The sequence below is a fragment of the Strix aluco genome, chromosome 2, assembly GCF_031877795.1.
Source record: "Strix aluco isolate bStrAlu1 chromosome 2, bStrAlu1.hap1, whole genome shotgun sequence".
In the NCBI taxonomy this organism is placed as follows: Eukaryota; Metazoa; Chordata; class Aves; order Strigiformes; family Strigidae; genus Strix; species Strix aluco.
In genome coordinates this window covers 42213163-42238368 of record NC_133932.1, presented here as the reverse complement: position 1 = coordinate 42238368, position 25206 = coordinate 42213163, and the positions used below count along the sequence as shown (strand labels likewise).

Here is a 25206-nt window from a genome sequence, read left to right as displayed (position 1 = left end):
CACCACCACCAATTGCTACTTTCACACATGGTCTCAATTTATTTAAACAATCGGTTTAAAAGCAGAATTAAAAATACTCATAAAACCTTCTCTCCACAAATTAAATTGTTAAAGACATCAAGTGTAGGTGGTCCATCTGCTACCCCACCTCCAAGCTCCAGAATTTATAAAATCAGAGCCATACTTCAGCTTATCATTGGGCGAAAGAGGAGGGAGTAAATAAACTTTAACCCATTTGCCTGAAACTGTATACTTCACAGAATCATAGAATGGTTTGGGTCAGATGGGACCTTAAAATCATCTAGTTCCAACCCCCCTGCCATGGGCAGGAACACCTTCCACTAGACCAGGCTGCTCAAAGGCCCATCCAGCCTGGCCTTGAACACTGCCAGGGAGGGGGCAGCCACAAACTCTTTGGGCAGCCTGTTCCAGCATCTCACCACCCTCACAGTAAAGAATTTCTTCCTTACATCTAATCTAAATCTAACCTCTTTCAGTTTAAAACCATTACCCCTTGTCCTATCCCTACACCCCCTGATAAAGAGTCCCTCCCCATCTTTCCTGTAGGTCCCCTTTAAGTACTGGAAGGCTGCTATCAGGTCTCCCCAGAGCCTTCTCTTCTCCAGACTGAACAACCCCAACTCTCTCAGCCTGTCCTCATAAGGGAGGTGCTCCAGCCCCCTGATCATCTTTGTGGCCTCCTCTGGACCTGCTCCAACAGGTCTCTGCCCTTCTCATACTGGACACAGTACTCCAGGGGGGGTCTCACAAGAGTGGAGGGGGAGAATCACCTCCCTCGACCTGCTGGTCACACTTCTCTTGATGCAGCCCAGGATACAGTTGGCTTTCTGGGCTGCGAGTGCACATTGCTGGCTCATAGTCAGTCTTCCATTCACTAATACCCCCAAGTCCTTCTCCGCAGGGCTGCTCTCAATCCACTCATCCCCCAGCCTGTATTTGTGCTTGGGATTGCCCCAACCCGTGTGCAGGACCTTGCACTTGGCCTTGTTGAACTCCATGAGGTTCACACAGGCCCACCTCTCAAGCCTGTCCAGGTCCCCCTGGATGGCACATCCCTTCCCTCCAGTGTGTCTACTGCACCACACAGCACACGCACTTCCACCTTTATTTTCACATGCAACTACATGGACAATGAAAGCAGAGTATTTTGCTTCTGGAAGCACCTCCAGGATTAACTGCCAGAAAATTTTGCAGAATAGGACTTCAGGGTGCCTATCATCGTGACTTCAGGTATTACATAGTATTTTAATGTCTTCCTGTTTCTTCTATTTTAATAGCACTATAAACAGTGTTCTTCTATGACATTACTCCCAACAATTGTACTTATTTTTACTGATAATATATAATACAACTATTTTTTTTTACTACTTGCAATAAATAAACAAATAAAATACTATTTTTCAGGTATAAGTATTAAGAACATCTGTGTCTACCTTTGTTCTTAATGGGACACTTCATTGCATTTCTAGGTCTGCTCTTAGTTTATCCATGATAAACTCAGTTTTTCTATTTAAAAAGCTGATACCTAGAAATATATCTTTTTATGCGTCTAAGTCATAAATATCAAACGTCTGCTGCAGATAAATAAACTGAACATGAAAAATACTGCATTTACCCAAGAGGAGTATTCCTTTTAATACTGCTATTGTTGCAGCAAAGGTTAAATGATGAAACTGAGTAATATATATAATCCTTACAGACATAATGAAATTCTGCAAGTTTATGCAACTCGTTATGTAACTTAAGTGAGCAATGGTAGAATTCCAGAAATAATTCAGATTATGAGCCAGAATACTTTATCAGTATCTTAATGAAGAAAAAAATGTTCCACTTTAAATACAATCAAACTTTCAAAGTAAAAAAATATATTTTAAAGCCATTACCTCTTTGGCTCTCTGTACAGCATCACTTGGAGGATTCCTGATTTGTGGTGAAGATTTTGTGTTTATTTTGTCATAAAGCTGAAATAACAAGAAAACAAACTACTGAAATCATATGCTACTTTACATAAAGTAATGGTGAGTGCTAACAATAGCCTGCTTATGTTACCATGATTAAGATGACTGTTAAACTGCAAGACCCACGGATGTTCTGTATACAAAATCTAGCATTAGGGTTTTGGCTTTTCATTTTTAAACATTTCCTGATTTGAACAGTGCCATAGATTCAGAGTTCATAGGATGACATGGGAAAGTTCAAGAGGTTAAGGGATTCTGCAAACCACCCTTGCTCTTTCTACAGTTTTACAGAAACTATATTCTTCTACTAGAAGTGATCATATGAATCTTGAATAAATGCTGTAAATCATACATTCTGCTATAAAAATCAATCTGCATATCCCACTTTTCTTAATAAATCAAGTAATCAAAATTCCAAACAGTAATTTAAATAAATCTCAGAATATGGGAAAATGCTCTTGAAGATAGAGCGCTACAAAAGCCAGTCTTTGGAGAAGAGAAAAACAAACCTTTCCAAGAATGAGTGCTCAGAAAAAAGAGTACGCTTATTTTACTAGGATTTTGTACTGGACAGAAGAATGCCAATGTGTTTAAATAGGAAATCGTAAACCTTGCAGGTTAATTTTTAAAAGAAAAACTTTAAAAAAACCCTCAACTCTGCAAAACACAATAGGAGAAAGATCTATCTTCAGTTTGAAATTAGAGATAGATATTACAGGTTTTCTTTCATACAAACCTAACAGATTGTGCATATTTTAAAGGAATAAATGTATACTTAAGAATAAACAGGCACTGCAATAATTACTATTTTCAAATAAAAAAACCCTTTTGGCTTACATTTCAAACAATATAAAGATGGTCATCCCTGTAATTATTTCCTATTTATGTTAAACTACTTCTTTAAAATAGTTTTTAGTTTTAAGACAGAAAAAAAGATACAAATAACTATATTTAGGATATTAGAGAAATCGTTATCACAGTGGGGGTGGTGAAACACTGCAACAAGTTGCCCAGGGAAGTTGTAGAATCTGTCAACTTTGGAAATACTCAAAATTCAACTCAAATTCAAAATAGTGTATGTAAACAAACATTGAAAATACACAAGGGACTCTAACTCCTTCAGGAAATCCTAACACTGTAAAGGATGAGTTGATAAGGACCCCCCATTTAGGCTTCTCAGCAAGGAGTTCTCTGGACCTTCCTCTGAGAGGCTTACAGCTCCACTGTTTGGCTGAGGATGGCCTTGGATGTTAGAAAAAGGCAATCTTGTCAAGCTACAGAAGTACCATCTTCACTTTCTCACATGAAATATCATTCAGTTTTAGAAGAGATGTAAATTGCAATAAATGCAATCCAATATCATCATTTTCCTTGTATTCCTTAACAATCTAATGCATATGTTGAACATTTCAAGTCCATACACAAATAAATGCAAAAAAAAGGGAACAATGTCACTTCCAAAAAACATTGTCTGCAGGACAGTTATACCACTATCTTGGGGAAAGAAAAGTAGAAAAGTCAATTCAGTTTCTTCCACATCCAGCAACTTCACCTTGTGATGCCAAAACACTGCTGTATTGAGTAGTTTAAGCAGCCTTGACCACTGTTGAAGTTTTTAAAATGAAAGCTTTCTGCTAGCTTATGATTTAGGAGGTATTTTAGTTGTGTACACAATTATTTGTTTTTACTTCTTCTTAAATAAGTGAAGAAAACCTACCCAAACCCCAGCAACTCCAAGTTATTATCACATTTATACTCCTGTTAAGAAACTACATCAAGCACTGTGTACTGAATAAAGAGCTATTGAGAATGGATGATATCCAACATGAATATCATTGAATGTATTTTTCTGAAAGTCACACACACATCCTGTTTAAGAGTAGCGAAATTACAGAAAAGTTAGCATGAGAATATTTTTATTAGTTATTTCTAGTAATTGTTTAAAAGCTAAGTTGCCGAAGTTGCTGACTTCATTCAAGTCACTATGTTACTGTGATCCAAAACAATCAGCAGTTTATAGAAACAATTTTTTATCACTATCATGGGAGAGTTATCTTCTGAGGCAAAGGAGGCAAAAAGAAAAGTAGGAAGCAAAGTGCATCTAAGAATGTTTATAAAAAATCAAGGCAAAGTTCAGACTAAACAAGGGTCCATTTATTTTTCCACAGCGCCTTCATGAATTTAATTTCATCTTCTAGGACTGCTACTTACTGAGATTTGCTTCCAAGGCACCAAACCATTAGGAGAGACTCTGACAGTACTTAAAGGAAAAAACCTTCATATTTGCATTAAAGGCTTAAAGCTTATATATTACCCAAGCCATTGGGATCCATTCATTGTTTCTAGAGGTAAAAGACAGCCTCAACTAGAGAAAGGATGTATTTTTGGTAGCTTCACTAGCATGAGCAGATCTTTCCTAGAGAATCTTCTTGGGAACTCTACCTCCAAAGCTCATTACAGTGGAAGGCACTCATTCCAGGATCTAATGGAAACACTATGCAAACAACCTATACCACATTACATTTTTACCATGAGTATAATGTGTTTTTCTCTAAAGTTCTGTCCAATCTTAACTCTAAAAAGCAAGAAACAAATAAAACCCACAATAAATCTGAAAAGAAACTTGAACCTCTCCAACTTGAAATGCAATTAAAGGTATAATTGATTTCCTCTCTTGGGAAGTTTTAAAAAATCAGAAACCGATATTTTTGAAATGGTATACTCCAAGTTAGTTCATGGAGATTTTAGCTTACAAGTGGACCAGGCTACATAATGAAAATTGCTTCTCCTAGCCACATATTCCACAAACAACAGATTAAGCTTTAAAATTTCACTGTAAATAATTTATTTTGTTATTTCTTGGAAAATGATATCTATATCAATAAAACTGGTGTTTTATGAATTATCGCAGAGGGAGCCAATAGCAGTAGTGAAAGATTTATTTTTGTATGTGAAGTTATCAATGGTGAAAGAAGATTTCCACATGAGAAAATCCAAATGACAAAGAAAAATGTGGTTTGTTAATTCTTGTACAATATTTTTTTAAGCACACTATAGATGTTCAGCTAGTTGTTACTACCTCTGTGCTCTGAATTATTTTTAAAACAGGAGCTGACCGTGGCTTTTATCATGTCATGGGTTTTTTTGTCTTTTTATAGATGGGCTACAAATTCTTAGGTTTTAATTGTGGTTCTTGAAATGATGGTGAACACTGTCTTGATCTAAACCTGTTTTTAATCCCTTTTTAACAACAAAAGAGCTGTACTTATTATTGACATTTGAGGATAGCAACAGAAGAATTTCATAGTGGAGACAACCAGTATTATTACCAAACTGTCTCTGTCTATTTTCACATCTCATCTGGAAAAAACCTTTTGTTCAGGCCATGCAATTTGTCTCTGGTATAATGCATTATAGCACTAAAATATTTTGGAGAGTAGTAGTACAAATTACAATACACAAGACAAATGCAATTATTACACACTGAAGACAGTAAAATGACAATACTGTTTTCAAATCTATAAATACATACACAGCAATACCTCATGAACCATTTATCTTGTTCAGGTTCACATGTCCTTAGGTATTTCTAATGCATCTTTAGGAGAAATTAAAATAATATTATGTACAAGATTGTATCAGAAGTACTATTTCTACATTAACTGTTTATGTAGTCAAAGCAAAATAAGAACATATAGCCAAGATACATACGTTTAAAAACATACAAAGTAATAATAAGTAAACCCAGAAATAAAGGAAGTATTAGTACCTCTTAGTATTGCTTTATATTTTAATGTTTTCAACATACCATTCCAACAATGCTTTCACAGAATTTTTTTTGGACATAAAAAAAAATCTGGTTCTAAACAAGTCTCTTGTTTGGTATGTACTCATATAAACAAAAGGACGAATCCAGGATAATATTTTGTATCTCTCATTTCCAATTTTAGTAATTGTGTCTTCAGTCTGCACAGAATTTTTTAGCATTATGTTATTAAGCCTATTTCAAAAAACATATTAACTCTAAAAATAATTAGTCTTCACTGGTTACAGAAGATGATTAGAAGCTTTCTGCCAGAAGACAGCAGAAGCTGGTAAGAGGAGCAAAGCTTATACTGTGCAGTAATACACCAGAACTGGTGAAGCAGTCCTAGCTTCTTTGCAATCTTTGAAAAAAACTTTGCCAGTACTTTTAAAATATTTTTGCACTTAAACAATAGCTATAGCAGAAGCAATTTGGAAGAAGGAATTTACAGCTCCATAATTTGTCGCTGAAAGCATCTGAATTTAGAGGTTTCATTCTGACACATTAAGAACAACATTTTTTCCCTTGGATATAAGAATCCAACACACCTTTAACATGAAAGTTTTACAAAATGTTTAAGAAAACTCTGAATAAAATCTGTTTGCACACATCATATATTAAAGTAAACATTAATGACAATTACAGCCAGGCTTTATATACTCCTGTACAGAACACAGTACTACGTGCAGTTAGCTACAGAATTCTAACCACAGAAAACCAGTCTTTACAGGCTGTTGTCTTTCAGCAGCCCTGCAACAGTAAGTCCTTCAGGGACCATACCAAAGGTGGTTTCTTGTGGAACAGAATGAACCGGTTCATTCTTCACTGTCGTCAACAGAATGCTTTTCTACGTAATACCAACAGACTTCCAGCAGGTCAAAATCTGTATGTGCCCTAATGATGGGCTTTCTTTTTGCTGGGACGCTCTGTTTTCAAGCAAATAACTCTGTCCCCTCACCCAGTAGCCCAACCTCCAACAATTTCACTCAGCAATAAGCATAAATGCAACAATTAAAAATTTCTAGTAATTAAGAAAAAATAATTGTTGCAAAATGCATCAACAATTGTAATCTTTGGAATTTCCGGACTTTTGAATATTTTACATCTCAGTCTCACTCCTCAGCATCAGTTCTTCTGCATTTATAACACAGAAAATCAAAATTAAGAGCTTGCTCTAGAAAAGCTTAACAATCACAAATGATATATTAACAAAACTTGATATAACAAACAAAAATTGACATTATAGCTAATTAACAGAATTTTACTGCTTCTTAAAAAGACAAGTTTTGCTTTAAATTTTGCATGCTGAAACGCAAATGCTATGAAGAGAATACCCACAACAAGTCAAGTAGCGTCACTATCAGTTGACCAGCTTTCCTAGGAGCCTTCTGCCTGTATAAAGGGAACTCGTTTCTTCTGGTGTTTAAAAGCAGACAGCCCAAAGCCTAATCCACAATCAGGCAGTCGAGACAAAACAACAAACTCTTCTCCTCTGACTACTTTTTCACATGTGCAGAAATATCTTTTTAACCATTTCCTGTAAGAGGAGTCACAAAACTGTTCGAACACAACCTCCATTCAATGTCACACTGAAAAATTTAGATACATCACACCTAGGAGAAATTTAGCCTCACTGCCTGGTCTAATCTTAAATGTAATCAAAGTTAGATCATACAGTGAAATCAGTAAGTATTTTATCTATCCAAAATATGGAAGTTTCTGTGATACAAAGAGAAACTTTTGTTAAAACAAGGGGTACCGAACTGCTAGAGCATAAAACCCTTTGATCTTTTAACACAAATACACATTTTGTGAGGATTCAGTTATAATTCAGGCAGACAGAAACTGGGTTGCCAACCTCAAATCTTAAGTCCCCAAATTGAAATATCTAAAAATAATCATTAAAACATATCCTTATATATTCAACTTCTGCTTTCTAAACAATATAACCATATGCAACATGGTGATATTAAGAGGACTGGCTTTCATCACTTTTAGGTTTTTGTACCATCTAAAAATTCTCAGGTGGAGGTGCTGCCCCTTGCACAGCAACATTTACTAACAATAGGCTTGTTGCTCTGTAACCTTTCACAACTCCCCATCATGGTACACCATTTACCCCAGAGGTTTCATGCGCTGCAAATCTGAAAGAAATCCATGGCCTACCAAACAAAATAATATCCACAAGCAGTAGTATCAAAGAAGCGCTAAAATTATGGAGCTAATTCGATAATTGCTAGACCACTTCTTTCTTCTGCCAGTTCTGTTGCACATCTCCTTGTCCATGCAAAATGTTATAACCTTCCCATGGGTGCCTCTTTTCTTGGGATTCCACACTCTCAAGGAAACACATCCCTGAAGGTAACAATTCTTACTGGAAAACACACTGAGTAACAAGGTCACAGTCAGCAGGGGCTTTATGTTCAACTTTGTTTAAAGACAGCTTGTTCCTTTAAACCCTCTGTTTTTCACTGTTAAGGACTGTGCCTGAAGTCCACAGTTACCATTTTAGCATCAATGACCAAACAGTAATTTCCCAGCATAATTCTACAGCACACGTTACAGTCCTGTCCTGTATGAAAGTCTGAAGCACATTTAAGACCCTACTTTGTGACCTCTAGAGCATTACGGGTTACAGCCCTTCACAGCTTCAAACTTTTTTCTGTGATACACTTATTGTAGGAGTACATTTTTTTTTTTTTCTTTCAAGTTCCTTAGAGTGAAATGCTGTGCAATTAAACAGCGAACAAAACTACTTCAATAGAAGGTTTCAAGAAGTAGTTTATCAGCTAAAATGAAGATTTCCTGACACAGTATTCGCAGAACAAGACAGTCTGAAGCAGTACGTTAATTCTGTCTGAACAGACAAGTGTTTGCTTCTGTCACGTCACAGAACTGACAGCTGCCATTACTGCAGCGTGTTACTTGAGGCACTCAGACTTTCAGTAACCCTGACAGAGCTTATGCTGATTTGAAACACTCAATTTCTTTCTACATATTCACATTCAGGCAACACACAAATTATCTTTTATGTAAAAAAATTCTTATAGTAGCAAAGAGAACACTGAATTTCACTTCAATTTTGATTATTTATGTGATAGAACTGAAATACACATAGTCTTCTTTCAATTTTTAGAAGAACTTTTATGTGCAAAATGTAGGCCAGCTGTAATTTGTTTTTAAAAGTCATCTGCATTCTTACGTATTCATAATGTGTCACTTGTAGAACAGAGTTAAACTTGCTGCTACCTGTGTCAGAAATGAGCATAAACCCAGATTTTCTTATGCCTTTACCTACAACAACAGGTAAGAAAAAATGATGCCAGGTAAACTCAACCAACCCTATCGAATTTCAACTTTGCCTCCAAGCTGCTTCCTTTTTTTGGGATCACTCCACATTTGGGCTTCTTCACTTGTTTTATTTTAAATCAAGAACTTAACTTTTGGGGGGAAGAAGAAAGGGAAGGAAACTTAACCAAACTGGGCAAAACATTTTTCTCTGTATATTAGTTCAGTTCCCACTTGCACACAATTGGCAAACAATTGTCTTCTAGAGAGAAAGAATGACAAATTTCATTGTATTGCATAGACAGAAGCTGAAATTCTGACCATGCAAAACTGACATGCCAATGAAGTTAATGCCAGCTGGAAAATATTTAATACATGTAGCAGGTTGTTAATGACCACATTTCTGATGCATGCAGATGATACCACATGTTTCTTAGTGGTCAATGCCTTACTACTGGAGGAGGAGGAAATACATTAACTGATCTACTTCAAGAACTGCTAGAACAAAATTCCTTGACCCTTCAGTGTTCTATACATGACAACAAACACTGCCTGTCAGATGCGGTCCTACTGAGTTGCCAGAACAGCAGCTTAGTAAAGCACAAACGATCAAGGGAGGATGAATATAAATTAAAGGACAGAAGGTGACAGATACAGCATCTATTTTATTAAGGTGAAACCCTGAAATGAATGTAGGCTTCCTCTCAGAAAGAAAACACATCCCCCCAACCCCTAAGAAATGCACAGCAAAGGACCATGTATGCACTGCTTTCATAGTAATCCAAGGGGTAAAAAGGAACCCTGAAAGAAAATCTCCTCATTGCCTTGACAGGGTCTGTTGGCAGGTTACATGACAGCTGGAAGGAAAGCATACAGCCCTTTGTCAGTGTTGGCAATAGGCAAAGATGCCAAGTGGCATTACATAAGTTACCACTCAGTATTTTATAATCTAAATCTTGCATTGACATATTTTCTATGCTTGGAAACACCAGGGGAACTAGAAGGCTAAGGTATAGAGCACTGAAAAAATTTTCCATTCTATTATGTAGCTAAAGTTGGAGTATCTGCTGTATCTATCTTTTGATCAAAACTTTAAAAAAGTGAAAATGTGTCAAAGTTTAAATTCTCTGAATAGGTTACAATCCTGTAGTGAAACTGCAGGCAGTCATGAACTGTGGGGAAATCACACACAGTTCAATCTGAAACTAAGACTATACAAATCTGTGCAGCTTCATACACTAAATCCTCTGTGCTTACATATGTAGGTGTAACCATTTTTAAACTGTAGTTCTTATACTGCTAGTTTGGACAAGCAGCAATTTTAGCTTTTAAAATGATAAAGGAACTATTTCTACTTACGTGTATTACATGGCACGCTGTTTTTTACCGTCATAAAACATTAAATATTTTCACAGTTTGTTCTAAAGCAATCTTTGATCTAATTTTATTTTTTAAACTGATATAGTTAAAAGCAGATTCAAAGACACACTTATGCTTATACTGGTTCAGACCACATGGTCAAGTGTCAAGATGTTCAGTAATATCTGACTTGTATGTTCTATTTCTTTGCAAGGGTCTAACTTTCTACCTTCAGCATACATAACCAATGAACAAATTTTAGTTCTACTGTACAATATATTGTACATGGCAGAAACTACCATGTGCTATGCACTTACTCTGTAAATTAAAAGCCTTCACACTTCAGAGGTAAAAGAGCTGAGGAAAGGACTATATTCTTACAACATAAACTGCAGGGTATGTGCATTTTTTTTTTTTCCACAACCGTCCTTTTAAGTTGTGCCTCTTGATTTGCTTCATACTTACAAATAGGGTTTTTTATTTTTTATTTTTTTTTTAATTTGTGTCACGTAAGTACTGATAATAACCAGTTACATTACTGCTCAAAATCACACAAGACATTATTTCCTTCTATTTAATTTCAGGTGCCACTAAATGCCTCATTCATGTATAATGAAACCAGACTCCAGTATCTGACAGCATTATATTTAATTATAAATTAGGACTCTAATCTAGTAATTTGTCTAATATTTTAAGAAAAACCCACATTAATACTCATCATAAAAATTCTATTGACTGTAGAAGCTGGAGTGCTCAACAAGTGATAGCAGATGTTAAAAGATATGCCAGACAGTACATTTACACAGCTTGCCAAAGAGGAAGAGGTTTCAATTTAGCAAAATTCTAGATCATATGTGATACATGTAGGTAAACATATGTTCTCTCAAACTGGAAAGTGTGGGGAGCAAAGCCTGAGATTGAATAATCTTGAATAAATATGTGCTACACTTCAAAATCATAGTGAAAAAACAAAAAATTATTTAGATTTAAGTAGACTGACTAAGAAGTTTTCCTACCTCCACAAAGGAGGTGAGAACTCTTCAATTTCTGCTGCCATGAGCTGAGATATCCAGGGTACCCTTCAGTCCTCCACTACACACACAATATGTCTTCAGTATGCCATCTAATCTTTTTCTATTTCAGGAACTCTCTGCCACAAGTCCCTCCAGCCATTTTTTTTCTGTTTTGGGTCTCAACTCCATTCCTATATCATAAACCAGATTTTTCTCTGTTCACATTGCAAAAGTTTTAACTTCTTTTGGAACGATGAAAGAAGTAAAACTAGGATGAGAGATGCTTTGCACATAGCAGTACCAAGAAAAATAGCACATCAGTCAGAAAAATCAACACAATGAAATTCAATGGTTCCAGTAAAAAAACCTCACTCATTCTGGAATGTACCAGTAGTACTGTTGTGAAAGACATGGGCTGAGATCGTTATTTCACAAGGTACTTTAACATATTTGTAATTTCAAGGACACAAAAATCTCATTATTTCAATAATATAGTCACTTAATTTTTTTGCTGTATCAGATATCTAATTGAAGCTGATCTTATCAAAAACAAGGCAAACCAACCACCTTTTAAAGATGACACCAAGCAGCTGATCAGGTAAAAGTAAGCATAAAAGACATTGAGGTGCTGGAGTGAGTGAGTCCAAAGAAGGGCAACAAAGCTGGTGAAGGGTCTGGAGCACAAGTCTTATGAGGAGCAGCTGAGGGAACTGGGGTTGTTTAGCCTGGAGAAAAGGAGGCTCAGGGGAGATCTTATCTCTCTCTACAACCTCCTGAAAGGTAACAAGTGATAGACAAGAGAAAATGGCCTCAAGTTGTGCCAGGGAGGTTTAGATTGGATATCAGGAAAAATTTCTTCACCAAAAATGTTGTCAAGCATTGGAACAGGCTGCCCAGGGAAGTGGTTGAGTCACCATCGGTGGAGGTATTTAAAAGATGTGTAGATGTGGTGCTTAGGGAATGGTTTAGTGGTGGACTTGGCAGTGCTAGGTTAACAGCTGGGACTCAATGACCTTAAATGTCTTTTCCAACCTAAATTATTATATGATTCTATAAGCACCAGGGAAAACTAATCCCTGAACACAGGAAGGACTATAAAAAGAGTCATGTTACATGGACAACACCTCGATACACCCCACAGAATAAACTTTGCTCCCATTTTCCCTCCCCTTCCAATATGGACTGATGACCTATAGCAGGAACTACAGACTCAGGTTAAGCCTAAATAGGCTTCATTCCCAATTAACTCGTCAGGACTAGATCACCATCTTGAAGAAAAGGATGCTAATGACCACGAACCTCATTCCAGGGGATACAGAATCCATATAAAACTAGTTAAATCCACAATGATTACAGGGGATTGGCAAAGAACACAGCTTCTCACCTACTTTGTGACATTGAGCATATCTTCCACTAGGAGGTGCTAATGTTGGACTAACAACCATTTTTGTTTCTCCCTATCCATGTAAATTTTTTGTAATGACATACTGAGAAAAAAAATATACTGCAGTGAGCTCATTAGCACAAAGAACTGCCAACATGTACCAACCAACTACTTGAATAACTGGAAGTAGAAGGCAGTGAGACCTGACTGACTTCAAAGATAGAAGCATAGCTTACTGGGCTGTTACTACATTACCTTTGGGTATTTTAATGTAAACTAAGCGTAGACTGAAATACCATATTCAAGAAAGCTCCTAGCGCCGACAAAGCAGAAGTGTTATTCAAGATTTGTGGACTGTATCCCAGGAGCTGTAGCATTTTTTATTTTTGTCGTTTCTCAAGAGTAAGTTTCAAGCTACTGGAGAAATAACAAATCAGAGAATCTGAAGTTTTATAAGGAATAAAACCCCAAACAGGTAGCCCTTATGGTTAAAAAGGAACTGAAACTAACTTGAACTACACTCAATATAAAAAGAAGTAAAGAAAATGTAGAAAGTAAAATATGAAAATGATCTTCTTTACCTCAAAACAGTATCAGTGAAGTTAATTAAATGTTCTCCAAGGACCAGGAATACAATTCTAGTGTTCTTTGACAGATCATGGCCCAGTAACATGAAAATACACTGTAATCAAGGGAATTTTTAGTTCCACATACTAAAAAAAAAAGTCTATGGATTTATGCTTTTGGAGTAAGATATGTTGGTGCACACAGACACACACACACTTGCACAGACACTAAAAATGACACACCATTGACACAGGGAAGATGACATTAGGCCAAGAGGAATAGGCTAAATAGTAAATTCTCGTTTAAAGTACATACTTTATTAAGCTGAATTTCACTTGATCACCACATCAGTACTATGCTTATAAATACTCAGAAATGACAGAATATTGGTTAGAAAGAAAACAGGTTAAGAGCAACAAAGCAACTATCACAGTGTCATGGAATCCAATGCAGAATTTTGCATTGTTGGAAACTGATGGATACATAAATTTCTCAAAAATTAATCTTAATATAAAAGTTATTGTTAGCTCTTATTAGTCTTGTGTTTAAGAGATGCAGTCATATTATATAACATGCTATAAAAACATGGAACAAAATTGGTTTCTGCTTAGAAGACTAAATGTAAGACAAATTCTCTATATAAATTTGTAAGACACAGAAACAGGAAGAACAAGAATACAATGAGATGATGCTGACTAGCACAGTGATCTACATATCCCAGGAACACAGAAAATGACATGCAAAGATATAAAGGAAGTTGAAAATGGAAGGTATTTTAGAGAATGATTATGAAATAATGCAGAAGAAATTCTACAATAGCCCCTGCTTTTAGTGTTCTTTCAGATATGGCCTTCCAGAGAAGTTACCTTTTAGAGAAAAAGCATACTGCACTGGTGATGATGATCCAGCCCACCTGCTGAAGGAATTCTTCAAACAGCTCTCCCTAAGGCTTGGTCATTGTTCCTTCTACATTACTTGGGAAAGGAGTTTCCATTGCAGTACGAGAGACAGTCCCTCCCACTGCCTGGGACTGAGCATGCTGCCTCTGCTGGACTGGGATAAAAGCCAGATTTGATTCCCCAAATAGCAAGGTGCTTTCCTGCCAACATAGTTTCTTTTTCTTTTTTTTTTTAACAAATACTTTCCATTTGCTTTTTTCTTACAAACATATCAATTAAAGGATAATTAAAAATAGGAAAACAAGGTGTTTTAAAAACGAGAAAGGATTATTTCACATAAGCATAACACATTCTGAGGGAGTTAGCAAGTCATCTTGCACACATACACTTTCTGATCTTTTTTGCAAAAGAAACACATTCATGTTTCACTAAAATATGTTCCACTTATTAGTTTTATCATAATCAGTATTCAAGAGGGTAAGGACCAATGCTGATCCAAAAAACTTGAACCATACTATGTGACCCACATAGAAAGCCATTCTTATTCAAATCAAAACATAGAAAAATTAGATAATTCATGAAAATGTTTAAGCTTTTTATACACAGCTGCTGGTTTTATTTTCTTTCCTATATCATATGACAGATATTCCACCAGTCTATTTGTGATTTGAAAGAAAAAAAAGGAAGAAGGAAATTAAAGTGTCCTGAAAATAGAAATCAAATTGTCCCTTGCTTTGTTTTTTTCCAAAGTTTATAATAGAATTGTTAAATTAACACATTTTGCTCAGAAAAGAGCAAATCAGGCATAAATGTATGAAGAGTTTAAAACATTTTCAAACAGAAAACTATAGTATCAGCCACGGCTAGACACCGCTGAATAACTGCTACTTTCACAAAAGATGTTCGAATTTATCATGCCAAAGTCCAAGATTGAGAGGGTAAACAGAACAAACCAAACCAAATCCAGCAGAAAACTTTAACCAACCGTGTAAGAGGCTAAACTGAGGTCCCAACAACATTCATTCTAGCAAAAGAGAAAATATGTTTCCTTAAAAGTCTGGACTTCAGAACCAAATCTGTTTGGATGACTGAGTTCAAAAGAAATACTAAGGGAACTCTGAAGTATGCATGGATGCATGTTCCTTCGAAACATTACCATTATCAGCAAAGGATAACAGACACAGAAGTAAGATTCTCTTGAAAAATCAGTATGCCTTGAATATATGCACTGTGAATATAAATTAAACTCTAAAGGGAAGAAGTGGCTACACATATAGATATGATACATATAGCTACTCCAAAATTTATTTAATCTCATTTTGTTAAAACTGTACCTGTGTAATGTGTTATGCCAGCAAAAGGTAAACTTTTAAGAAAGTTCATAACACTTCTATCCCAGATATACTTGCAGATATAACAACACTTACCTTAACAATTCCATCTGTGAAAATAATGTAACGAACTTCTTAAATTAACAGCCAAAAGATATCAGCCTAGAGAACTATGTGACTCAGGACAGACAGACGCAGACAAAGCCAGTAGCACAGAGAGGCCCCAGTCACACAAAAGCTGATATTGTTCGCCTGCTGAGCAAAAGTCTCACTTGTAAATCGAACGACATCTGCATTCAGAATCACCCACAGAAAGCGTCCCTGGAGAGGTGACCAAGCTACTTGACTCAATAGGAGAATGATTTCTATTGTCTCCTTCAATATAGACAGCTGCATAAAATAGCAGCTTCTGGTTTTACTTTTTAGCAAACCTTGCTTCCTTTGATGCACTGATAGAGATGAAACATAATGTGTAAAGATCTTCCCCATTAGGCACAGCCTTGAAGCCCAGTATACTTTTCAAAACAAATAATCATTAAAGTAAAATCTTTAGTCATGATACAGAAAACAGCCAGACACTAATGCCTCCAAAATTAGTAACCTCTTCACATTTATTTCCAAATTCTTTATCAGTACTGCTGACACAAGGCAGCAATGCCTCCCAGGGTCTCTTTCATGAAAGTCAATTAAAAAAAAAAAAACAACAAACTTAATTCAAGCATTTGATAAAGAGTTTTAAAAATCTGTCAGTGGTAATAAAAAGCTGCTTCACTACTTAAATTTAACTCTCTTTCTCCATAAAGTTATTTATATCTTTTACTTAACTTTATTACATTCTTTATGTTCTAAATTGGATACCAGAATGAAACAATCTATAAAGCTTTATATAGGCATAAACCCAGACAGTTCTAAGTCTCACACATGAATGACCTACAGCATTCACCAAAATTTTGATCATCTCATTTCTATCAGAATCAAGAAAAAAATAAAATCTGTCCAACCCAGAGTTACTGTTTTACTTTACAAGAAAGATCAATTATTAAACAATACATTTTTTTCAGGTAGTGAATATTTCTAAATGGTTGATTCTAGAAGGCTCTTTTCTTTACTCTCCCCAGTAAAAAAAATTAAGTTTTTAATAATGAATTGTGTAACTTTTGTACAGGAAAAAACCACTCAACACAATAGAGGGATTCTTTAAAATTATGAAAAAAAAAAATCACACAGTGAAACTATTCAATAAGCCCACATTAGGATATGCTAGTGTATTGCAGGATTTGGCCCAGAGTGAATATAAATTACTTGGCAAGTAGTTGGCTCCTTTTTCCCCCTTGTTTTGAACAGCTTTGGCACCCAAGTATAGTGGAAGAGAGTCTTAAGATAGCTATCTAAACAGACATACATAAATGAATCAATTAAAAACAATCAATGGGATGATAGGAACCTTGCCTTCTATGGCCTTCAGAAATGCCTGTCCTAACACCTAAGTTAATGAATTACTGAGAAAGAAGACTTCTATTTTGTGATCTATATTACCTGAAAAAAGCAACATGTGGGTAACTTGCATACTTAACACAAAGATTGTCCTTTCTTTTTTTTCCTTTCAGAAAAAGTTAGTTCAGAAGCAAACCAAAGTATTTCAGCCACAGGAGTAATCTACCATCATGTGCCTAATCTAAAAATAAGGATAACTCTTGAGAAAGAGTGGGAACATGAGAACAAGTTTAACTGTGGAAAAAGGCCAAGGAAGAGGAACAGTAGTTTTAATGCAAAGTGACAGCCACTACTTCACAACAGGTTAGAAAATTCCTACTTAGTGGAATTGAATGCTTTACAGGTAACCTGTTCTGGTGGCCTCATTAACCCCAAATACTCTGAGAGGAATAAACAACTTCCCTGACAGAACTTCACCCAAGTACAACAGATGATTTTTTCAGAATTCTGAGAGAAACTGCAATAGTATCAATGAGTAAACAGAAATCAATCTCCCACATTCAAGTTACTGAAATAAAAAAGCTACAATAATACTGTCTGTAACTTGCTTTAGTCTTTCAAATATGTATTTCATGACACTGCAATTTTTTAGAATTTCATTCTGTGTTATTTCATCGAAGTATCTGTGGGAAGATTCTATCATCCCCCTTCCACATAGCATAGTAAAACAAAAATGCTTTTTGATAGCATTCTGTTCTCACAAATATATTATTATAATGTGCATTTAAAAGTATTCCTTTCTGTCTAAGAGAATAACCATGACTTTTAAATAAAAGAATGGCAAAATGGTATGAATCCACTGCAGTTTTTTCTTGTTTAAAAGGCTACAGCAGACCATTACAGAAATAATGGATCATTAGTGAAGTACTATGAACCAGACTGGTACTGTAAAGAACAGAAAAAGTAAAAGCATTGCAGAAGAGTTAATGTCTGGTAGACCTGTCATACAGCAAAATACTTGGACTAAGGCCATCTGGTTTACTGAAGCCCAAGAAGTTATATGACAACATAATAATTGTCAATACATATCTAAAACCTTTCTGCATGAGTGACACAAGTGTTTTGGTTCTAATTATACTCATGTTATTCTTTTCCTGTCCAGATCTTTATTTCTCATTCGTATTATCTGATCACCTTGCTATACTGCAGCATGCAATATAAAGAGAGCAGTTTAAGCATCTGGAACACAAGCTAGACAAACATATTTTAATGCAAATTGCAAGATGAGTTGTTCGAGATGCAATTCAGGAAAGTCAGGAGCTCCTAATCCCTTCTTCCTGCATGCTTCATATAATTTATCCAATGAATGTTTAAAGTAAAATGCATAAACAGTTATCAAGAACAAAGATTAGAACTGTAGAGTCTTGTGCCAGAGCAATGCCTTCATCACTTAACAGCTAACTATCTCTGGTTCCTTGAGTCATACAGGCAGCTATGTTGTGGAGAAGCTTTACCAGAAGGCTTATGTTCCCATACAGGCCAGTTCAGGCCCTGCAGCTGGGTCCTCTTCCGGAGGGAAGTATGTGTGGGTTTGAATCCTTTAAACTTGAAGGATGCACAGAATCCGGGTGGCCTGCTATCCACTAATCAGTAAACAAATTGTAAGAAGTGTACAAATCATCTACTACATTTTGAAGAGTTTGGACACCAAAGGAACTATGGCACCATTTATATTCAGATCATATCCCTGCAAAAGCTGCATATAGGAACTAAAGCATTCAACAATTTTCCAGAAACTCTTTAAAGTTTCTGCAACCATGATCATCTACCTGAAGATCAGATAGCTGGAATAACTCCTATTCCTCCATGTCTTTCACTGGGTAAAAAGCACAGACATCTTGTTAGATTTCTGATATTCAGAGGTATCCAAGCTGTTAAATTTAAGACACAGCAATAAAATGGTCATCATCTATATGGTCACATGAGCATTCTGGTTTGATTCAGAAATGCATTTTTGAAATGGATCTTCTGATTATGCCCACCTATCACAGAATCATCTGTGTTGGAAAAGACCTTGAAGATCACCTAGTCCAACCATGGTCCAACCACTATCATTCTTTGGTTTTCATTGTACAGTGTTACCAGAGCATACTGACTCTAAATGACACTAAAATAGAAGATGATGTTCACCTATCAGTGGTTATTCGGTCCATAGGACTGCAGTATAGCTACTATGAAGTAAAAGTCCTCAAAATACACAGAATTGTCAACACTGGGTCCTCAGTGACAACTGCTTTGCTCTGCAGATCTGCTATTGTTATGTTGTAGTATTTGCTAATGTGGACATAGCTGGTGCCTCTGTGGATTTGGTTCCATCTTGATTTTTTTCTCAGTGGAATGTGTAGATTGCTTTAGGAAAAGTTTGTCTTGCTTGAAAGCATGTCCTCTGTCTTCAACATGATGTATCCATATATCGCAGAAAAAATCAGGGCATGTTTTTTTTGCTTCTTTTTGACCTTTATTTTAGACCCCCATACTGTGTAGGCACAGAAATCAATGACAGCATGATATGCTTTTGAATTTGTCCTTCAGTGAGGGTCTTGGCACTCAGTGAGAGGAATGGAGTGTAAGTCTGCAGTGATGCTGAAGGTCTTTGTTTCTGCAAAGCTCAAAGTTCAGCAAATACTTCTACCTCAAAACTATACGTATGTTTTCCCAAATTAACAAAATTTTGGAGAAAGTACAATGTATTTGCTTGTTAGGACTTCTTGTTTAAGAAACTATTGGGAAATATAAACAGGATTTCTGTATGTGATAAGATAACAAGAAACTTTGAAAACAGGAAGTCCTCAAGGCACTGAAAGTTAAGTAGTGTGCAAGCATTTTTCTCTCAGACTATCTGCTTTTCAAAATTATTTTTGCAAAAGAGTGCTTTTGTTTTCAGGAAAAAAAAAAAAAATCTATGAACCATCTGATGTCACAGTTGATCTGTACATGTAGCCAGACAGTGAACTATGCTTACAGATAGACTGTGAAGAAACAGGAACCAGATCCTGATAATGCTACTAAAGGCACTAACCTGTACCTCCGGCTCTGAAATTTTTGCACATTTTTTTGTAGAACACCCACTGCTGTCTAATGGAGTAATAGCTCTCATGAACCACCTACATATTCTAAAATATTCAGTATGTATAGTCCTAAAATGTATTTTTTGTGCAAAGTGTTAGTTGATTCTTACATTCCACACCTAAACAAATTCGTATTGGTATGAAACAAAAAAAGAGAATATATTTGGGATAAAACAAAGTATTATCCAATGAACAACAGATACAGAAACTCATTCAAATTGTTTATCACAAGAAACTTACATCTAGTAGCGTGTGAAGATGCTGATCCTGAAAAACACTGTGAAGAAAATCTAAGTCTTTTTCGCTGCAGTCTGTAAGTGCATGAATTTCTTCCAGGCTGTCCAGCACTTGTGAGACTGCTCCTATGGGGCAATAAACAGAAAAAAAGAGAAAGAATAAAGCAAAGACTCATGGTAAACTGAACTTTGGAAAAGGAAACTTTTACCTTATCTGGTACAACTGGAACAGGAACTTTAAAAACCTGGAGTTTTTACAGGAAAACTCATTGAATAAACTTTATGTGTATCAACAGTGCCCATGTATAGTGTAATTATACATAAGAAATGGTTTAACTGAAGAGAGGTTAAAACCTGTTTTTATTAAGTTTAGCTTTGTTCTATTTTAGCCTCGTTTTCAACGATGTCTTATGAAGTTACTTGGATTATCTGCCGAACTGTCTGCCCTCACCATTCTCACCCCAACCTCCTCTTTTTTCACTTTCTGAGCTGCTGGCCAATTTCAAATACATATTCCAAATCAGTAAAAATCTGAAATAGCTAACACTCTTGCAAATTCTTTTAAAATCAGCATCTGGATAGAGGAGGGAAGAGAGAGAAAGACTTGACTGCTGTGTCCTCCAGTGGAGAAAAAAAGGCTGTAACATGAGTTCTATTTTTTGTTCTGTTTGTTCTGCTTGCCTGGTTATCTCAGACCCAGTTATAGCACTTGCTGCCTTTTGACCAGTGGATTGTTTTGGGGCACAGGAAGATGGGGATGATTTTTATATGGCATAAGGGTGAAAAGAGAAGTCTGGGATATGGGAAAAAAAAAAGGAGAAACAGGAGGCATTAGGGAAGGTGGAAGTCCATGAGGAGAGTTGAACTCACAGCAGAGGAGGACACAGAAACACAACACAAATCCACAGTAAACCAGCCCATATTGGTTCCTTGTGGAACAACTTGTTTTAAAAATCAGGTATCAGTGGTGGCTGCCACTTGTGTGCATTACTAGAATGCTACCTCTGGCTTAACTAAACACCAACAGCCCATGTCTTCAGTTTTTCCATAGTGGTATAAGCATCTGGAAAGATGGTAGCATATCCAGTGTTAGTCTGCAAAAGTGCTGGTGTCTGACTGTGAACTGCTGAATACATTTTCATAAATAAATTCTTAGTTCTGGATACAGAATTCTACACATTCTGTATTTCACTAATTTCTCCTTAATGTGTTTATTCTGTTTACTTGTTCATTTGCCAGCGTCCTTCTGTCAAGATAGATAATATCTAAAAAATTACTATATTTCTTGAAATTCCATCCTCCACTGTACGAACAATTCTTACCAGCCTCCCTTAACTCAAACCCTTTTGTAATCTATTACATTTTCAGAAAGTAATAAAAACAAAAAACCCAACCCCCTCTTAACCACACAAGAAAACAAGCTAAATTCACTTATTTTTCTGAAAACCCTGAAAAACTGGAATAAACATTAAAAAAATAGACAACAACTACTATACAAGACTTGTGACCTCATGGCGTAGAATGACAAGTAAGTTACAAGTCTAGAAGCTCTTGCATCACATTTAGTACAAATCTCAACCTAGGATTCTCCTCACAGTTTCTTGTACACCAAGGTTAAGAATGACAGTATTCCCCTCACAACTCATGGCTCAGGAGCAATAAGATTTCTCAGTCCTCTCCCATTAAATGTGCCTGGCTACTTATTTCCAACTGATGTATTAATTTAAGTAATGTTCCTTTAAAAGAGTGGTGGCCGGTAAGCAAATAAAACTAATGGCTTGCCTTATTGCATGGGGACAGGTGCACTGAAGAAGAGGTAAAAACAGCTTCGCCTTTGATAATGCATAAGCATACTCAGCTGAAAAGAACTGTCCATATTTCTCTGCCTGCGCCCCAGCTTCCATGCTGGGAGACACAGCCCGGAACCTGAGAAAATATAGGGACTGCGAATCTGCTGGTAAGAGCATGGAGAGATCACAGCTAAGCCTCAAAGGCATGGAAGAAAAACATTACCTAGGGACCCGAAAGGGACTGTGTCAAGTTTCTTTTAACGTTTTCAGTATGTAGGATAAAGGTTGATGAACTTGGAGATCTTCAAGCCTGAAGGAAAGTGCTTGACTTTCCAGGATGCGGTTGGCAGAAGGAAATTTGTTAGAATTCTCTTTTATTTCTATTCTTGTCATGCTTGGAGTTTAAATTAATTATTTTATTTTCTAGCAAAACTTTGCTTTCTGGGCTCCAAGCCCTTTCTGTGTATTTGGAGTGTTTACTCCAAAGGAAAACTCAAGAGAAGACTCACTTCAGAGGCTCGGATATCTCAAGAGTCTCTAATACTGCTCAGTGTTACTCATAATGACTAAAACTTGAGGCAGAAGCAGAACCAATGAGAAATATGTTCAAAGTTGTCTGCACTGCTGTATTATTGTGAAACACTACATGTTCTGGACCACAACATTATTTGTTTGACAGTATTATTTACTTTGAGAATTTTATTTTGTGGAATACTTTGAGGTCTTTCAAGCAGAAATAAAAGTTACTATTTTTTAATATTTGCATCTCAACAACCTTTTGAATATGTGGGAATTCCAAAACATTAAGCTTTGTTCATTAGGTCTTTCTTCTCCTGTCCATTGGTCACATTGAATAGATGGCTGTGAAAGAAAGTTTTGAAGAATATCCTTAACAAATTTGATGAGAAGTTCTGACAGTGATTTTGCTAATTCCTCAAAACCACAGTTCTAACTTATGTTTTTTTTACCTACGGTGTTATGCTGTATCTACTGCCATGTCTTTCACACATTTAGAAATAACATGCACCTGTATGAGAAAATGTCATAGTATCAATATACTTACAGCATGTTATGTATAAAAAAGTGATAGAACAATTCTACAGGCATTTTTACAAACTGCAAAACTCTCTCTGTTACAGACATCTGGTTAAAAGCCTAAGAGTACATTTCAGAAAAGTTTTAAATTCGGGTAGAAGATACTACATAAAATTGACCTATTTTTACAGCAGACCTGTCCTTAAAAAGATTCATTCTATCATATTTAAGCTAAATTTCTAACCTTTGGGGAACGTGTAAAAGCACTTGGTATTTATAATTAAAGCTTGTATCCTCTAGAAATAGGATTTAATCCATTGCAAATGCACCCATTTTAGTCTCAGCATAGATAATAAAGGAGGAACTTAAGTGAGTCACACAATCTAAAAGCTTAGATTTATCATGGTCTACAGAAGCCAGGAGAAAAAGGAAGTTGACTAACTTGACTGCGTGGGTTTGTTTTTTAAGACTCCCTAAAGTAAACTTTGTTAGAAAATGCTGCTTACTGCCACAGAACTTTCAAGCAGGCCCAACCACTTAGGTGAGATGAATCTTACTCTGCACCTTAAGTTACTATAAAAATATCCACACATACAATTGTGCAGGAAAGGTTGTAATTCCAGTGATACAAATAGAAGACTCTTCTCCACAGTAATAGTAACAAAATCTGCACCAAACATGGTTCTGTGAGAAGACTGTGGTAACTGTGGATCCTACTGGAATTGCACATATGTTCTCAGTGTGGAAATGAGCAGTGATATTCTGAGCCAGGCAGACAACCTTGTCTTTCTCATATTCCCATAAGACTACCTAAGAAAGGATGGCTGCAACTAGTCACAGTTCCCTTGGGGATGACCACTCTGAAAAGTCAAAAACTATGGGCTCTCATTGTGTTTAAAAAAAAATAATAATGCTTAGGACAGTCTTCTGCAGTCAGTACTAGTACATGAAATGTTTTAATAGTTAGTGGAATGACTTCCTAAGGATGATACCAAATTGCTTCTAAGAAGATGGAGATGAATGGAGTAGCTTTCTGCCTACTGAGACAGGTCTATTATTTGTCAGTTAAGACATATTTGCTTTATAAGGCAATAATTTGGGATTATTCCTTCACCCAGTGTGTAGTCAAAGTTGTCATAGGTATTTCCCGCAGGTTCTGTTACCTCATTTATGCAGATGGCCATTCAGAAATAGTTCTCTCTTACCGCTGAATTCTATCTGTGGAGTCTTTGTAGTTCTCATATAGTGCCCTTAATACCACCTTAAGTTGGTATGGACACTGGTTCATCAAGTTGCAAGCAGACAAAGCTTTGGTAAAATAGAGTGCTGGTAATACATCCTGGCATCTAACTATTCTAGTCTGGAATGGGTGGTTTGGCTAGAGAAACTGCATGTTAGAGGTAGGTGGGAGTTGCTTACTTCTTCCCAGAATAGGAGAGAATAAAAGAAATCTGTAAAATTCTGTTCCAAAAATTGCATACATGTTCTCCAATAGCAATATGTCTCCACCACAAAACACCCCAAAAGTTTGTTTTTCCAAGGCTCAGCAAACCAGGCAGGTACAACTGACCTCCTCTCTTATGCAGCGGCCAGTACAGACAATTATGAGCTTCTTTTCATGTGGCACTGACTTGTGACAATGTATGACTAAAAGAGTGTTTAGGTAAAAAGACTTAGATCTTGCTGCAAAACACAAAGACTATATTCTGACTACAAATACATTCTGAGAGAGGGTAAAATAATTCTTCGTTTTAGTTTTTTAATATTGAAGATTACAAATGCTCGTTTAAGTCTTGGTCAGTCATAAACCCTTTCCTGAGCAATGAAAACTTGTTAGAGGATGCCTGACCTTGTTTAAATACAAAACTATTATAGTGACCTTTTTGCAAGTCTTGTGCAATTAGTATTCCAGGAAATGACTCTGCAGAAGACCTTATAACAACTATTATAATAATAGT

At 36.1% G+C, this 25206-nt stretch overlaps 1 protein-coding gene across 17 annotated transcripts in view; it reads right to left on the bottom strand.

Moving 5' to 3' along the window:
* CASK (calcium/calmodulin dependent serine protein kinase) overlaps positions 1-25206 on the bottom strand; it is a 225864-nt gene that overhangs the window by 43713 nt on the left and 156945 nt on the right. For all 17 annotated transcript variants that reach the window (XM_074814527.1, XM_074814528.1, XM_074814532.1 and 14 more), the window contains 2 exons: positions 20428-20549; positions 1905-1982 (listed from right to left, as the gene is read on the bottom strand). In XM_074814527.1, the coding sequence (XP_074670628.1) occupies positions 1905-1982; positions 20428-20549 (200 nt within the window). The remainder of the gene's footprint in view (positions 1-1904; positions 1983-20427; positions 20550-25206) is intronic.